The sequence below is a fragment of the Silurus aristotelis genome (assembly GCF_946808225.1).
Source record: "Silurus aristotelis genome assembly, chromosome: 16".
Lineage (NCBI taxonomy): Eukaryota > Metazoa > Chordata > Actinopteri > Siluriformes > Siluridae > Silurus > Silurus aristotelis.
The window spans coordinates 22,742,430-22,761,168 of record NC_139589.1 but is presented as its reverse complement, the minus strand read 5'-3'; the positions used below and the strand labels follow the sequence as shown (position 1 = coordinate 22,761,168).

The 18,739-nt window shown below is 40.4% G+C and overlaps 1 protein-coding gene across 1 annotated transcript; it reads right to left on the bottom strand.

Moving 5' to 3' along the window:
- Positions 1-11,658: 11,658 nt before the first annotated feature.
- gtf3c4 (general transcription factor IIIC, polypeptide 4) lies at positions 11,659-18,159 on the bottom strand. The gene is made up of 5 exons (XM_083565610.1): positions 17,698-18,159; positions 15,490-17,223; positions 14,568-14,698; positions 13,295-13,383; positions 11,659-12,471 (listed from the first exon to the last, which is right to left on the bottom strand). Exons 1-5 carry the CDS (start codon positions 18,094-18,096, stop codon positions 12,407-12,409), a joined length of 2,418 nt encoding a protein of 805 aa, XP_083421736.1. The 5' UTR covers positions 18,097-18,159; the 3' UTR covers positions 11,659-12,406.
- Positions 18,160-18,739: the final 580 nt, after the last annotated feature.

The window sequence follows — 18,739 nt, the reverse complement described above, 5'->3', positions numbered from 1 at the left end:
CATCACTCCGTCCACCACTGGTTTATTTTCCTATCGCACCATTATGTTTTATTCCTTACTTAAAGACTTTTGTCTCTTTTGACAGACTACACAGGTCTTCAAGATTTGAGCAGAACTTGGGAAAAAGAGCGAAGTACCGAACACCATTTGCCATTGTGCTGTCGACAAGGTCAGTTCAGTGGTTACAAAGTGTTACAGCAGCACAGACGTCGTTAACAGTTGTTCCAGAATACCGTGCTCCATGTCCTTCCCCATTAAGCCTGCATAATACAGTACAAATTCAATAATTCACCCGGCACAGAGCATTACCAGTTATCACGATGTGCATGTAATTCTGAGTTAGTGGAGACATAAATAATGTTCGGGTTGTCTTGTTCAGATGTCCTCACCTCAGCCTTGCCAAAAGTCTAGCGATCTGCCTGTAATTGGTGCTTATTATGCCATTTTGCAAAGGCTTATACCAAGGACAGGACTACACTGAAATGTTTAATGTATGCCGCCAGTGAATCTCTGCCAACAGCAGATAGGAACGGTCCTTTCCATGATGGTTCTTGTTCTATACCATTGAAATCCCATTGCTGTTTTTCTTTTTTGCCATCTTCTATTTATCGATCCTCACTCCCTTCCTGTGGCTGCTGGTGGAGGTTGGATGCAGGGTAGTTGGTGTGTTAGTGGAAGAGAAGGTAGGCAGGAGAGGGCACCGAGGTTAATTATTCGATTACTGGGTGGCTCAGGCAGGAGCTGTTTAAACAGGACCCAGTCAGCAGGGGATTAGGCCTCATTACTTGAGCTAAAGCTACGCTGCCGATCCTCCGCCACTGCCCCACGCTGCCGTGGGCTAAGACGTGCCAGGGAATATTCATACGGCCCCTGGACGAAATGATAAAAGGGGTAGATGGAGAACTAGTGCACATAAATCTTGAGCTTAACTCCTCCAGATCTGTGGCATCATCACTCTAACTGTGTAGCGCTACAATTATCCCCCAAATGCCCTGTGCTCCGTGAGATTAACATCACTTCTCCAGTTACAGCTTGAACCGCTCCTGCTCTGCTCCTCTCCTCCTCTCCTCCGTTCCTGTTGTCCATCAGGCGTCTCGTGGCCAACAGAGTGTCTGATGGCAGGTGCTGATAATGACACTGCTTTGGCTGATGAGTGGAGATGAGAGGAGAAATGAGGTCAAGACTGTGTGCATGAACCGACCGTGTTGGTCATTGTGCTCGTGAACTCGGTTTGCATTAACTTTTTTTTTTGCCCGGGGCTTGTTTGTTAAGGGGGATCTTTTATCTGATAGTGTTGGGTCTCAGAACTGTTACTGTGCTGTGGTAGAGGAAAGAGTTGCTCTGGGCTTGCAAGAGCGAGGTTCATTAGTTAACTAATTAGCTTATGTTAAGTTGTTCATGTTTCTAAGCTACATAGCTGGCAAGCAAAGACTCCATGTACAAACTGTTTCATTGGCCATGGAACAATATTAACATACTGCTCTATTCTCCAGGTTCCTGTCTTTTTTTCCTTTTTTTTCACAACCCTGACACTGTACTAGCGTAAGAGTTTAGCAATTAACATGGAACAAGTTCCGAAAAATTACTTTACAACTTAAGTTATTATGACTATAAAACTATGTAAAAAATTGGAAAAACACTTAATAAATATGTACATGGGAGAGTGTTGGTAAATTATTAGAAGAACCCTATAGTTCCAAAAAAAGAAATCTACGATAAGTGGGCATGAACAGTGTCTACTGATTACCGTCACTCATCTGTTTCATGTAAAAAACATATAATAAAATAAATGAGGTAACGTTATGGGTTAAGGTGTTTTTAATGCACGCTTTCTAAGATTCATCTAAATGTCAACACAAATACTCAAACACCATTAAAAAACCAATACACACTATAACATCTATGAACACATGGGAATCTGTAATGGTTAAAATGCCTTTAAGGAACTGACCTGTAGATCTTTAGCTTTTCCTAGAAAATATATTGTGTTTGCTATAAACCCAGTTGATATTTGCCTATAAGTATTATAGTTATAGTTTTCTATAGACCACATAGATTCACTAATGTTTTTCCACTGATGGGGCCCTGTCCTGATTAGAAACTCTACCTGTACTCGGTTTACAGTCCCCAAAAAGGTCACATGTATACACGCGGCCTTCTTCAGCCCATATTCAGTTGCAATGCTTTAAATCGCCTGGAAGACACTCGTATTTCTGGGGAAGTCTTACTCAGACAACGAACACCTAAAGACGATATCCACCACATTGCTTTTTTCAAAGTCAGAGTCGTGAGTTGGAATGTTCTGTTCATCTGGTTGTACGTTGTGTGAGAGCTTTCTTTTTTTTGCTGTCTTTGAAAAAAAAGATAACAAACACCGCCTGGGTTGCCGCTTCAACGGCAAATGGAATTTAAGGAGCGTATACCGTCACAGAATCGTGCGCACACAGACAAGACAAGAGCGAGAGACGTCTATGGAGACTGTTAAACCATTACCAATAAAAATCCTATTAAGCCCATGAAAAAAAAAAAACGGTTGATTTTGGAGACTCTGTCTCTCCAATATGTGTGATCTAGCTTAAATCCGGGACAGAGAGCTACCATTATATAATTGAGGAAAAAATCAATGAAGGCAGCTGGACGTGGCTGCTGTGAGCAGGGCCACGTCCATATGGAAGGTGCACAGCTTCGATCGGTGTCTGGGATTGGCTTAGCTTCACTAGCCTAATCACACACTGCGCTGGTCGATGCCAGGCCTTGGCTCTTGGCACTCGCAGCATATGTTAACATTAGTTTTTCCTCCCCCTGTCTTAACAGCACCTGGGATCCGAGCCATTTAAAAGCAAAAGAAACAGGGATTATATTAAAGATTGCCTGAGGATGTTTGGGTGGCCAGTAGAGGAGAGAAGAGTGCTACGAAGGATATTTATTTTTATCGACTCTGTGTTGTAGAAACAGGAAGATTTAGAGAGGCTTGACTACTAAAATTCCCTTAGAGACGTTTGCTCTGAAAAGGATGAGAAAAGGTTTCCGAGTATACGGCATGTTGAAGTTGATTGGAATCTTCAGCAGAATAATAATGCTGTTATGACTGGAAAAAAAAATCTGTCATATTGAAATTATCTTAAACTCGCCACCATTTTTGCTCTGAATCAATGCAGCAGTTCCAAAGAAAAGGCGAAGGAACACCTACAAGTTTGCGAGATGCTGATTGTACGTTCTAATAGATAACAAATAATCTAGGATGGTAAAGGAATCAGTTCTTCCTTCCAGGAGAACCTTTGGAACCCTTGGTGAAGCTTAACAGCGATTTTTCTATAAAAAGGATCCTCAAGGAACCCTTTTCCTTCTGTAAATAAACCGAATTCACATGATGTTAATGTGCATACTGGAACATTATTGGCTCTAATATTTGATGATGCAATACGCAAACTCAGATTTGCCATTTAAATCTATACATCTACACTGAAGTGACCTAGGATTCAATTGAAAAATGTTAGCGAAAGCTCATAAGTACAGATTTTATAAACTTCTAATAACAAATAACGCATACACTACTTGTTGCTTTTATACGTTCTTCTGTGCAATGTGGATTATGATAGCTAATGAACTGATTGACGCAACAAAAGTGTGTTCCATACTAGCTTTGTGTGTAGTCATATACAACAAAAAGGTCAACCTTTAGAACCTTCTTTAGTTTGTCCCTCTGGGAGAACCCAAATTGATCCTCGTTAGAAAGAAATCTTTTATTCACCCAAAGGAACTTTGATAACCTTCTTACCTTTTGTCCTTATTGCATTACATTGCATTTATTTAGTAAGATCAAATATATTTATAATCATTAACAATTGATAGCTATTTGTTAAGAAACAAGTTGTGTTCAATTTCAGTTTGGAACCAGGTCAGGAACTCCTACCTCTTGGTCAGATGATCCTCAGCTTCTCTGCTGCTGACCTGTAACCCTGCAAAAACTGGAGCATATTTACAGATGAGAGAAGCTGAGTCGTGTTCTGCCATATAAATTGGATTTGGATTGGACCAATTATGCCATTAACGGGGTTCAAAGTGGGAGCTAATGGCTGGAGACCTCATTTACATAGCATTAGTTTAATTGAGCTGCAGGCACAGGTTCTTGCAGCCTAGCATGAGTGGAAGGTCCGGGCTAATGTTACTGATGGATTGGTGATGGTCTGACAGCAGCCTTTTACCTGACAGTTATATTAATTAACAGCTATCCTGTTACACAGGCTTTAAAAGCGATGAATAAATAAAACAGGTGATGATGCAGCAAATAGATTTTGAGAAACAAAGCACTGAGGTTATTGAATGTTGACATGGAATTGTCATAAATGTAGATTCGGTGTATCAGGGTATGTTTTTAATTCAAGGTAAGGGTTTTTCAGTAACAAAAATCGAAGTCAGTCTTCTCTTAGGAAGAGACCAGCCACATCTGAAGGGAGACTCAGTGAAGCGGGTCAGGCAGGAAGCTCTTTTGTTATGTAAAAAGCCGCTATTTGATCCGGGAGCAGAAAAAAAAGGAAAGAGAAACCTGGCCCGATAAACTTCTCATCAGATAATTGAAGATGCCTTTGCTCCAATTTCTCTCCTTTGCATAAGTGTCTGATCAGCTTTCAAAAGCAGATAGTGGGGAAGACGGAGGACGAAGGATGGGTCCAGGCGCCGTCTCCTCTCTGACAATATGCAATAGTATTCAATACAATTAACTGAGAAATAATATGAAACTATATGAAACCATACATTTCTTGAAAAATTATAAACTGTGCATTTTTGTGTCAATTTCTGGTCGTAACTTTGTTCGTAAAATCGTAGGGATTTTGTTTGTATATTAATTGTGGGTATTTTCCTGGAAACCCAGTAACACTTGTTCCATGGAGGCCTTAAGGACCAAACCTGTGGTGTGATGTATTCATTGATTAGGCTAAATAATTGTACGTGTGTTCAGATTTAAACAAAGTGGGAATGTCCTAAACCAGACATTTTCAGTCAGTGAATTGTGTCCTCGGCTGAAGATGTGAACTGGATTTTATAGGTTGATTTTGAAACCTACTCATGCAGATATTTAGCCCTTTTTGTATTTGCTGACAATATCTTCCAACATTCCATCATGTTCCCAAAAATGTATAAACAACTTGTAGCCTAGTTGAAACCAAAAACCCAACCTGAGCAGGCAGTTACTAAGGATGCTAAAAACATATTTCACAACTTCACATGTTCATATTAGTCAGCGTAAAGTTTCGGTTGTCCCACAAGCTTTAACACATCACCGTGGCTGAGTTGTGCTCTTGGGGCCCTTGAGAAAGGCCCTGAACTCGCTGTGCTCTACAGGTGCTGTATCATGTCTGACAGCTTCCTAGCATTGCATGGCGGATGTGAAGAAAGAATTTCACTGTGCTGTAAACCTTTCCTTTTACATTTACCTTTTGTAAATTTGGCTGGTCTTTTTAAAACTTTTTGGCATATGTTTTTGTATTTGTAAAACATCAATATCAGCCATTCAATGTAAATGATGCATTTCTCTTCGATTACATCCCTACACCTTAAACAGTTTGTTATACGCTTGTCTCCTGTGAGTTGTTTGATCACAAGCGTCAGATTGTAAAGCTGGTTCAAATTTTTATCTCGGATATTTTTTTTTACCCGTTTTCTTTTTTTTTTTTTTTTTACATATAAAAATATGCTTTTATAATATACTTTGTTTTTTTTTCGTATATTTTTCCCCCAAGTCCACTCTCGAAGGAGCCATTCTAGCGCCTGTTGCTGTAATTGGAGGCGTAGACTAAGAGTTTTGCACTCATTAGTCCCCCACAACTTCTCTCATCTCTTTCCATTCTAATCATATTTCAGTGCATCCAAGTCGTGCGCCCCCTCGCTCCCTCTGTCCTCCTCCCTCTCCCACCTCTCCCTCGCTCTCTGTCAGTCTTTAACTACACTCCACTTTGGCCACTGCTCTACTTGTTACAGCCGCAACATGAGTGCAAACAATCAAAGTGTTTGGGAGCACTGAAATATGCATGGCTCTCCGTGACAGACAGATAAAGCAGGGCAATTAGGCACGTAAATCCTAGAGCACGGCGAGGACTCGGCTGTCCTCCTCTTCCTCTCCCTGTCTCCCTCCCCTCCCCTCGGTCCGTATCTCTTTCCCAGCGCTACTCTTTTGCGCTGTATTAGTTAAATGTACTTTGTGTGTCGGCTCCCCATCAAATCAAGTAACACTTCCTCTAATTGGCTTATAAATAATACAGCAGAGGCCGCATTATAATTTCATCAGTGGTAAACATTGCGGGGGCAGTCGGTAAAGAATCTATCCCTCATTAATTTCCTTATTTGGGTAGATGGAATGGAGAAGGAAGTAAAAAGGAAAGGCAGAGATGAGGGTGAGAAAGAGAAAGAGAGAGGGGGATCAGGTGAATGTAAGAAACATCACCACAGGCAAACAGGGAGGGAAAGTTAAAAAAGGGCCGCGGGTAGGGGGACACCGCAGGTGCTTTTCTTAATAGATGTCAGATATTTGATTCGATTTTTGCCAGAAACCCTCACGACAAAGTCAAGACAGGAGCCCATTCCCTCCCTCCCTCCATCTCTCTCTCTCTCTCTCTCTCTCTCTCTCTCTCTCTGCCGCCTTCCTTCCTTCCTTCCTTCCTTCCCTCTGTCTCATGACTTCTCACTCATATCTTTTCTTCCCCCATTTTCTCTTCTTGTTTCTTTTTTTTTTTAAAGCAACTTTATGAATATTTCATAACAAGACTCATAAATATTCATTTTAATAGCTTTGCATAGTAGTTATTTCCGGTATTTTTTTTTCATAGAAAAAAACAAAAATACTCATTATAAATTCTTCATGCTCTAAAATAATAGCATGCATGAAAAAAAAAAAACAAGCATGCTTGCACGCACACACACACACACACACACACACACACACACACACACACACACACACACACACACACACACACACACATATTCTGCCACTGTAGAAAATAGAGACAAATTATAAACTCTACCCTACTGAGTTTTTGGTTTAAAGGTGCGGTCAGTGATAAAAAAAAAACAAAAAAAAACTTTTTAATAGAATATTTTTCTCTTTATAAAATATCTGCTCACAGGAAGCACTCTAGTCTTCATGCCTCTCAGTTGGGATCTGTAGATACAAGAGAAAACAATTGTTTTAAAAACCAATATCTGACTAGTTGGGACAAAAGCTTTTCCGCTTTCCTGTCAATCATGTAGTTTGTCAGTTCCACACAGCTGATCATGTCTTAATAAGTCCCACTCTTTAAATAGGGGTTTCCACTACATTTTGGATTTGTCAGTAGAGACTTTGGACTGTAAATAATATTAACAGTCTACTACAATGGCTTAGGACCGCAGTTTGCATGAACAGTTCTGCATTTAAGCAGCTATCACTAAACAGTACACCTCAACAAAGATGGAACTGAAATGAACATTTGGTGCCACCCAGATGAGGATAGGTTCTTTTTTTGAGTCTGGTTCCTCTGAAGGTTTCCTCTTATGCCATCTCAAGGCCATTGCCTTTGTCGACCACTGGCTCGCTCATTAGAGATCAACTTATTGGGAAATGGTGCTTGGCGGTTAAGGCATAGGACTTTAGATCCAGTGGTTATAAGTTCAAGTCCCAGCCATGCCAAGCTGCCACTCTACAGCCCCCCAAGCAAGGCCCTCAACTTCAGAGTTGAGATATGAATGATATAAATGTAAGTTGCTCTGAATAAGGGTGTCTGACAAATAATGTAAATAAACTTAAAAATCATAAGGAATCACAAACTTATAGGCACTAAACTTATACAACTTTATAATCCCCTTATCTCTGTCAAACTGCTTTTAAACAACGTCCATTAAAAGTGCTCTAGAAATAAAAATGAATTGAACTGGATTGAATTTGCCCAATCAGCCAAAAAAGCATTTGTGAAGTCATTCGAGGAGTTCTCAGGTTCCTCTGGCGTACCAGTTTGTCCCAGAGGTGTTTAGTTGGGTTCAGGCCAGTGCTCTCTCAAAGCCACTCAGGTTAAACCTTGTCTTCATGAAGCTTGCTTTGTGAACAGGAGCATTTTCAGACTGGAACACATTTAGAACTTATAGTTCCAGGTAAAGGGATAATTGTACTCAGCATGCAGACATTTAATATTATTGCATGGCCACAATTTTGGAACAGTCTGGTCCATTGAGTGTTCACAAAATATTTGGTGTTGCTCTTGAAAAAATGTCACATGATGATGATTGAGTGTACAGTTCCAACAGACGTCTAACACAAACAATGTTATTCGACTTGTGACTTTAGGGGAACTCTAAGTTTCTGTCGAAGTTTTACCCCCCGAGAGGATTATAAGCAAAAACAAATTATAATAATTTTGTATGGTGGCTGGGGCAAAGTGCAAACCAGTTTCCCATCAATCCTGGGCCCTAAACACCTTTATGTCTGGTTATCTTTTAAGTAGTAGCATGACCTATGTACATAATATATACAACACACCCACACCCCTGCTCCCCTGACACTTGTCTCGGGTTGTGGCTATGCTGTTGAGTAGGGCTTAATTAATATAGTAGTAAAAGGCCTGTCCGTTCCCTTTGTACGTGTCTACATTAGTTCCACTTGAGCGGTTTAACACTGTCAAACAAGCAGTATGCTTATTGACATCTCCCCCCCCCCCCTACACACACACACACACACACACACACACACACACACACACACACACACACACACACACACACACACACACACACACACACACACACACACACACACACACACACACACTCACTCACACCAGCCCAGTCATGGGTCACTGGCAGCATCCCGACAGGACCCATGTAGCTGTTAAAGGATGTTAACAGCCTGATTTGACAATCTGTGATACAAATAAGGGCTGCATATCTTACACGTCTGAGGGTAGAGTAATCTAATACACTGTATCTATTAAAAGTAGAGAGAAAATAATGTGCAGGTCAGGAACTTTTAATCCCAGAACTTTTTTTGTTATTAATGACTACATTTTATGTTCCTCTAAAGCGGAACCCTGATGAAAAGACAAAGCAATTTTGTACTTTTTGAGTCATAATTTTTTATAATATTTTACAGTCTTCTTTAGTCTGACAGCATTAAGAAATAACTTGCAGAGAGAAACGTGATATTTCTTCCAGGCGCCACACAGCAAGAGGGGGAACAAATTACAACTAATCAGCACAATGAGACATTTTCTTTCTTCAGTATGTCAGTCATGATGGCTTCCAAATCAGAGAGCTACAGGTTTTAAAGGTGTGGCTTTGGTAGGAATCACTGATGACAATTTCAATAGATAATGTTCAATGTTCAAGTCACTGAATATATCTTTATAATGTACTATATTATGATCTTATATGAACGTCAATCTTTAGTGATAAATATGGAAGGAATAAAACAGTAAAACAACCAATGATGAGGGAATATGGGTCATGTGATAAAGGCACATTGCCGAATGGCTAAATATTATATAATTATAATTAATAATATATATAAAATACATTTTATTGATGTATATTTAATTCTTTAATCCTTATTGCCTTTCTATTGGAGTTAATACAATCATACAATCTCTCTGTAGCATGACCTGGTGTATTTTATCAATCCTTTATCCTGATAACTTGTAACACAATTATGGCTTAACATCTAAGCACAAATCCCATCAACCCTAAATATTTTTTAATTTATATATATAAATTAAAAAATATCGATTTGGCATGCAGATGGAATTAATGTCAGAGCTGCTGATATAGAAAATTAATCATAAACTCCTGACGAATCAGAATCAGTCATGCATGTATAATGAATATACATCACTTATTCAATATCAAACAAACTTTTAATCACGATTATTTAGAGTATAACATTACACATACATGTTATGGCAGCAAAAAAAAATCTAGATTTACATACACATTTATGACATATGCTGCAAAATACAGAGCACATGCAGTGCACAAGCAGCAAGAAGACAGAAATGGCACTGGATCCTAAATTCCTCTCATTTACGATAATTAATCAAACAGCTGTGCATGATAAGAGGGTTTCATAATGAAACCGTTATATTTGCTCAACAAAGCAGATTCTCATGTGCATGAAAATATGAACTCAAATATAGCAACTCATTATTACACAAAAGTACTCAATCCACATAACTGTTTAAAGAAAGAACAGAATTTGGTCATGGCTGCAAGACTATAAATATTGTATGTTGCAAAAAAAAAACAAAGCCTGTGTTTGAAGTGCTGGGTGTGTGTGTGTGTGTGTGTGTGTGTGTGTGTGTGTGTGTGTGTGAACACAAAGAAAGCATGGAGGAGGGTGCTGTAATTATTGTACAAATGCTTTCTGACATCTCGTTATATTAAAAAGACATAGGAGGTTTCTCTGAAACACGGCTAACCTCTCCGGCACGATGGGTCTCCACCTATCGGCACAGCACACCTTTAAGACTAAGCTAACAACATTATTATACAAATGTGGAACGGGGGAAAAAAGTTGCATTTTTACTTCTTTTGAAAGAAATTTTAGTGTAATCTTTATCAGTGTGCAAAGTGTGATTGCAAAAAAGTAATATATTTCTGTGTTTTTTGTTTATTGCATTATTCTGTGCGCACTTTCAAGAACATTTCTGAACGAACCTGTTTTCTATAAACAAACAAGAAATATATATTCAAACCATTGAAATATAATATTCAAATCTGGCACAAAAACCCACGAAAGTAATGTGATTAACATTGTGAGATAATTAATCCTCCGCTTTACCACGGTTCGATTCGTACACCTACTGGTTTATTGCGGAATTGCATTCACCACATAACTAATTTGTTTCGCTGATTTTCCCGCTCTCTCTCGTGGATTGAACGATTAACCAAAAAAACTTATAGGGAACTGCTTTGATGGAGTTTCATGTTGAAATAATGAAATTTATTACTAAAAATATAATTAGATTATAAAATAATACAGTACACAAACTTTTATGCTTTTATCGCAGTTTTTAAAAGTAACCACGGCGATAAACGGGGGATTACTGTAATCTCATAAATGTGACATCACAATAACGATACCACGCCGTCAAATCACCCAGTATTGTAGAAACGAATAATCAAAGGCTTGCCCTGAGAAGTCGATCACATTTACGTAATTAATGAAATGTAAGATGTAGATAAAAGATTTGTTTATTGTTTATTATTTATTTATTATGTTTAAGGTAATGAATTCCTTTAGTATTCAAGATGGTACACTGTATCTGTGGACAACTAGATACGTTTGGTGGCAGATCAAGGCTCCCCTTTTGGTTTTGGCCCGTCTCTGATCTCGAAGTGCTTGCACTGTACGCATCGACTTTACATAATCAAGTGCCGCTGGTCCTTAAAGTTCTCGTGTGTTTAAGAAAAACAAAAACGCTGTTTGTGTTAAGACCGATTAACCACGAGAAACACAATCAGAGGTGCTTTTTATTACACGGTGGCAAAGCAGTAATATTTGCAATGACACCAACTTCCTAAAATCGAAGCACTTCTCATTTCAAGCTCCAATGACCTCAAGGATCAGCAAGGAGTTCTGGGGGATCAGTAGCCGATACCGGGGACAAGCGTGAACAAGACTGCTCTGAAACAGCATTTTTATTTTTTTTTGTCTAACCCTAAGGTAGGAATATAGAGATGAAACATATTTCTATATTCATATAAGTAAAGGTACGAGCAGATCTCGTGTCAAACTGTACGGCTCATGTATTTATTTCCCCACGGCCCATAAAAAGAGGGTTAACTATATTTAACAATATGCACTCTAACCCCGCCTCTGCTTAATTAAAATGAGAATCACATCTGTGGCTGGAATCCGCACCTCATTACTCTGGTATCTCATTAGATGCGTATCCCTCGGGAAAGCGCCCGAAACGCACTCTTAAAACACTTTTGCCTCTGTCTCTCGCCGCAGATCTGTCTCTCGTGGGCTTTAATCTCTCCTCATGCAGCCCGTGTAAAAGTTCTCATGTGAAGACGGAGGACGCTGCCGATGGAGATGTTCCCGAAAGCCAATTAAAGAACACCACCATATGAAGAAAGTTATGGTGAAAAAAAAAAATGTATCGCAACAGCAGCATAGGCTCAAAATGAAAGTTTTCAGCATATAGGAAAAGGAAAAAAAAACCTTCCCGCCATTTTTATTCGTACACAACTGACCTAGACAGCAACCCTTATCTCCAGACAAAACAAACCAGTGTTTTAGAATAGAGGGGGAGGGAAATATGACGTTCATCCAGAAAGCTCTGATAAATGCTCATAAGAAACAGTGCTATAAAGTTTGTAAGGTTGTTGGTGTGCATCAGCAGCTTTGAGACTCTCTAGCGTTTTTACCCCTGGTGCGTCAAAGCAGCGGCGAGTCACAGAACGAACACGGCCCCTGTAAGATCTTTTTCACCCAGTCTGGATCTGTAAAGAGGGAAAGAGGAAATGGAAATCCAAGAGAGGCGATGAACATGATGCAAACACAAGCCGGCAATCAAGTCGCCGTTTTCCGTGATTGTGTTTCGCAGGAGAGTGGGGGTTGAGACGACCTGATTAGCTAATGTCACGGCGCAGGTATGAGAGGTGGGGTTTCATGAGGTGATGCATGTTTAATGGGAGCTGATGTCAGCATGGGTACGCTCGTGTGGGTGTGTCGGTGCTCCTTTTACTGCACCGTACAATGCGCATGGTAAGAGCTGTACTTTTTAAACTCACCTAGACGTGTTTTTTCCACCTAGCTACTGTTTACTACGGCGCTGTTCACTGCCACGTGCTACGAACGATTGTAAATAATTAACAACAGAAATGAACAACTTCACATTTAGAAAAATCTATCAAACTAATTAGACCGTCACTGCTCGCAAATGAATAGCGGACCTACTTGAAATTGTAAACGAACCCAATCATGTACCAAATGGAATTTCAATTCATTGTTAAAAATCAAATCATTGTTTTTATGGATTAAAATTGCACACAAGCCCCACAGAATCCCGAAAGAAGCAGAGTTTTAACCCCTTACTCGACGAGCTGGGTTTTATGCGCAAACATTTTTATAAGTGTAGGAAAAATATCACTTCACTTATTATCATCCTTCTCTGTATGAAAAAAGTGAATTAATGACAGTACAGTATTGATCTAATATTATAACATTATTTAATCCAACTCTTGTCCTACAGGATATTTAAAATAGTGTGTCTCTGCCACGAGAAGCCGCTGGGCAGAACTCTGATGGATCGCCAGGTCTTACCCTCAGGCTGTGGCACTGAAGCGATGCTGTCCTGCAGCAGGCAGCGGCGGTACGACACACTCTGACAGACCTGATATGACCGTACACACCTAAAATAAACACACACAGAAACATGTGGATGTGGCAGTTAGGTCCGCTCAGTCAGATGTATTTTTTATAGAGTATGAAGGTAAAATCACTGACCGGGTTAAAACTGGTTATATTATACGGAAAAAATGTAGGATGAGATTATTTAGCTGGCATTAATACAGACTTGCTTGGCTTGTGGACTATTGATTTGTCAAAACTTGCAATATCTAGTAACAACTAAAGCCACAGGTCCTTAGAGAGCATACTGACCTGGAGGTTAGGGGCAGGAAAAGATCGAGATTTTTTTTTTCTGCTTTCTACTGTAAGCATTGTTTTCCCCAGGAAAATCACTCTTCACCAACAAACGTAAAATAGATCTCTCTCCAGCTACAAAATCGATGTAGCAGCACCGTACCGGTTCTGTGCTTAGTGACCAAAAGGGTTAAAAGTTCCTATCTCAAGGTGGCCTGATGGGGTCCTTGAACAAAACCTTTAACCCTGAACTGCTGCAGAAGATCTCCCTAGATCCCAGCTGAACCTGTGCTCCGACCTCAACTTCCTTCCACACGTGCGCATTTGTGGACAAAAAGAGTCAAACTAAATTTTTATGACCAGATTTTCTTACAGAAACAGAAAAACAATTGTCACCAGCTGATAACATGAACGAATTGTTTCGAAAAACTTCAGATCAACAATCAGTCATTGCTAAAAGCATTGAAACGCACAATGCATGCTGGCTATGGAAAATGATGAACTTTAAGTTGTACGCTGAGCAACATCACATCATCCTCTCATTGCTTATTCTCCTTCAACAGCATCACTAATAAATGAATGATTTAGTTTAACATTTATTGCTTATTTTTAACAGGGTTTTTTTTTTCTTTTTTTTTCTATAATTGCATAAGTGATATATACACACTATACAACCAAGACAGGTGAATGTATAATTAAATTTACATACAGTGCCCTATACAATTATTACCAATCTCCATAAAAACGCTTGAATTATTGTCCGGAAAGGTTTTAACCGAAAATAATTAATTATCCATTACTTTTCAAACTACACTCTCAGTATTAAAATACGCGTAACAAATAATGACATCCCACAGGAATATATCAAATTTCTTGCAAATGATGCCATTATGAAGAAACACGGTGACCATAATGAAGACGTGCGCAGATGTTTAATAGCACACACTCTTACCTGAGCCATATGTGTCCGCTGCTACACACAGCCTGCTTGCGGTCAGTAAAGGGCAGAACCTCTTTACACATGCTGCAGTACTCGGGAAACGTCTGCTTGTTCATTTTCTTCATAATGTGACCAATTAGAACCTGTGAAGGAATGAGAATGCAAGGCATAATAAATCTTTCGCTATATTTACACGCATTATATATGCACACACATATATGTTAGGATTTGACCTTTGGCACGCTTCTTCCTCCCACCTTTCCATTTAACTTTATTACTTTTTTGAGCAAACATTCGAAAATTAACACGTCTTAAAACAATGCCCACGTCATATTCTAATAGGATTCCAATCGTTCTTTACTTATTTAATCTATCTGCCCTTTTCACGTTCAACACCACATCAGGTCTGCGTAGATTTACTGTCTAATGCAGCAGCTATATTTGAGATGAACCTTTAGACTAATATGAGAAAGGATTACGCTTGCTATATTCATACATCGTGCTGCTAATGACTTAAGTACAAACACTGTGTTGGAGGATAAAAACTTTGAGTTTGTGATGTACAGCGTACGATCTTTTATCTGAATTTCGATTTCTGACGCTCCAACTTTGAAAATAAACCTGCATTAGTTAAGCAGATTACATGTTGAATAGAGTTCAATGCCTAATACAGCTATTCAGTGACCTCGAATGACCTCGTCCTTAATTTAATTTTTCTCTCTCTTATTTGTTAAAACCCCCAAAGTTGGTCTGTGGTGATCTTTAATTTGGCAGGACCTAGTCTGGGCATCTCCGTTCTAAACCCTGTATGTAAAGCTATAAGGCAGGGATGACTAAAATGCAATTTGCTGAATATTTGATGTATACATTACAAAATACCCCAAATGTGGCTGAAACGTGTGAAACGTCTGAAATGTGAGTAAGCGAGTCTCACCTTGGCAGCTCGATCTTCATTGGTAGGATCATTAGACAGGAAGTCGCAGATTCCTTTAGTGGGGATGCGTGTATTCTCCGTGACGAGGGTGTGCATGTAGACCTCTCCAAGCACCCTCTTCATGTGCTCACGTGTCAGGTGCGATTCCACCTCCTCGATCCATGCTGTAATTTCGCTGAATCGCTCATCATCTGGGTCTCCTTCGGCTTCCTTCGCTTTGAGCTCGTTCGTCTCCGAGCTCCCTTCCACTCCGTCTCCGTCCACCTCATCTGGCAGAAAAGCTTTGCTGTCCTCATGGGTGGGCCTCCAGCGTGCCTTCACTGGCGGCTTTTGCAAAGACTGGTGGAGGACCCGCAAAAGGAAGAGTTTGAATCTCCAAAGGTACATCGAGTTTGACATGGGTGTCTTCTCATCTAGTTCATCTTGGAGGAATTGAGGAATGCGTTTGTCGTGCATTACACGCCATCGCACCAGATCCAACAGGTCAGCCTGCTTGTAGAGACTTTGCGCTTGTGATTCAAGAAGCTCTGCTCCTGCTTCGTCTGGCGTCTTGAGCGTGACGAATTGCACGATGTTGGTGCGAACAACTGGGTGCAGCCCATTGATCATGCCTTCGGTGTTGGCCAGAGCCAGGTATGCACCGTTTGGGCTGGTGGAGATCCCGTGGATGCGGCAGCCACGGACTCCTTCGGGAAGCTGTACCTCCTGTTGCTTAAAGACGATAGCCGAGTCAGTAAAAACCGGTGTTAGTTTTTTAACTGTACCATCCAGCGAGCATGTGAAGACTTGGCTTCCATTGTGTGTTGCACTTAAGGATGTAATTGGGGCCGAGTGAAGTCCAGTAACATGAGAGTTGTGCACATTTAGACCAGCTTTGGAGATGAGCAACAAGCACCAGAAGACATATGGGCCCCGTGCTGCGACAACCAAGCTACAGTTACACTTTTGCTGCGGGTGGAAAAGAGTGATGCATTTGACGTCGCTCACTGGAATGTTATCAGTGTCTTGCCACAGCACCACTGGCTGTTTGAGAGTAAAGTATCCCTTCACTGCCTTCAAATTCACAGGCAATATTTTAACAGGTCCCACTGTGCTGCCCACGATCAGGCCGCTCATTTTGCGTCCACTATGCTCATACTCCCACCAGGCCAACACACTCGGTGACGACACATCCGATTTGATAGTGTTGCAAGAAACCACAGATTCTTTTCCTTGCACAGGCAAACAGAACTGCCACACCACCAAGTCCCCGTTTTCCATCAGCACAGCCAAGAGAACCGTCCCCACGTCCTTGCACTCGTTGTTGCTCTGGATTTGATGCGTGTTGCAAAGGCTGGACCACTCCATGCGCACAGGAGTCTGCATCCGATACCTATTCTGTAGCTCCTCGAGATCCTCCAGGTCTTCCGGCGAATGTTCTGATGCACCGTCGCTCGTGTAGTTCCTAGACTTCAACATGTCACCATAAAGCTCTGTGAGGTTCAGGAGCTGAGTCCATTGCAGTCGCTTGTGGCAGCTATGAACAGTCAAACGGCAGTCTAGCGTCAGGCAAGCCAGAATGCAGCGCCCGTTCACGTCGCAGCCGAGCGGCGACCAGCTGGTGTACTTCATGCCACGCAGAGCTCCGCCCTGGGGATTCATAATTCTGTCCAGCAGAAAATTCTGCCTAATTAAAGGGTCATCGTGGTTTGCACATTTTTGTTTCACCGATTGCACTCTGTCCTCCGGGCCAACCTAACAACAAAAGCAAATGATATTATGCAAATGTGAATGTAAATAGACGTGAATATATTGACAATATAATTATGCATCTTCTTTGATTGAGATCAGGATGTAGGACATGTTCCTGCCTACAAAACCTGTTTAGTAGATGGTGCAGCAAATCTTTGTGATTATCATGGGAACCCAAGAGCTGAAAAAGATTGTTAGTGATGTAGAATTCCTTCACATTTTAACCAGTGCTCTTTAGTTCTCATTCACATCTCACTGTGTTTTCTTGTAGCAAATATCAGTAAGAATTTGCATGCAACATACAGTAATAATGCACGAGTTCTTATAGTTATTGCTGCAAGATAATTGGATCAATGAATGAATGAATGAATGAGTCAATTAATGAATCTAAGAATCAATCAATGAATGAATCAATGAATCAACGAATGAATCAATGAAAGAATGAATCAACGAATGAATGAATGAATGAATACTTGCCTGCAGTTCACACACGGACTCCGGCACGGGGATGTGAGTGCGGTGCAGGACTAAATCCTGGCTGTGCGTGCGCTGGTCGCACACCAGCTCCATGAGGGAAACACTGTTGACGGTGGATATGGCGAGTCGGTGATCCTCCGACCACGTCAACGCCTCCAACCCGCTCACTGGACTCAAGAGCTTCACCACCGGCTCTCGCTTTACGATGGGCCCGAGTTCGGTCCAGAAATCCATATTCGCCGCCGGTTTCTCTGCAGACGACGCCTCGCCCGCATCCACAGCGCGGTTCGGTTCAGAAGCCGCCATTTTCCGGATGAAAATAAACGCTTCCGTCTCCAGGAAGTGGCGGCAACGGAAAAGGCGGGATTTCTTGAGCGCCTTTCGAGTTCGGGTTGCCATGTTTAAAATAATCACTCCGCTGCATATACAGTATCATAATAAAATGGCTTAATTACTTACCTGCTACTTTTACAATTACAATAACATTTTATTATAATCGGTTATAGAACAAGAGAAAGGTGACCTTTTAAAGATTTACCTCTGCTGAATAAAGTCTTTGACACCACAATCCTGGATCCTCAACTTTTTTCTTCACTTGCCAATTTTAACCTTGTTATTGGATTTAGATTAGAATAGATTAGATTCAATTTTGTCATTGTGAAGGACAGGACATGTACAGAGCCAATAATATGCAGTTAGCATCTAACCAGAAGTGAATAAGTGGCCTATTTACAATAGATAACAGCAGATAAATAAGGTATGAGGTCCATAAATACAGGGGTGAGGGAGATTAATGTACAGCAGGTGCAATAGGTAACAATAATATGGTATATATAAAGTAATATACAATATACTTTGCAAAGATTATGCATTGATAGACATGTCAGAAGATAATATACTCAAATGACATGATATAGTTATGTACAAGTATCAATGTAGTATGTATGATACAGTATATACATATAGTATAAATATGGTTGGAATGTACATTAGTGCAAATGTAAGTATGGACAGTGTGAATAGTGCGAAAAGAAAAATTTGC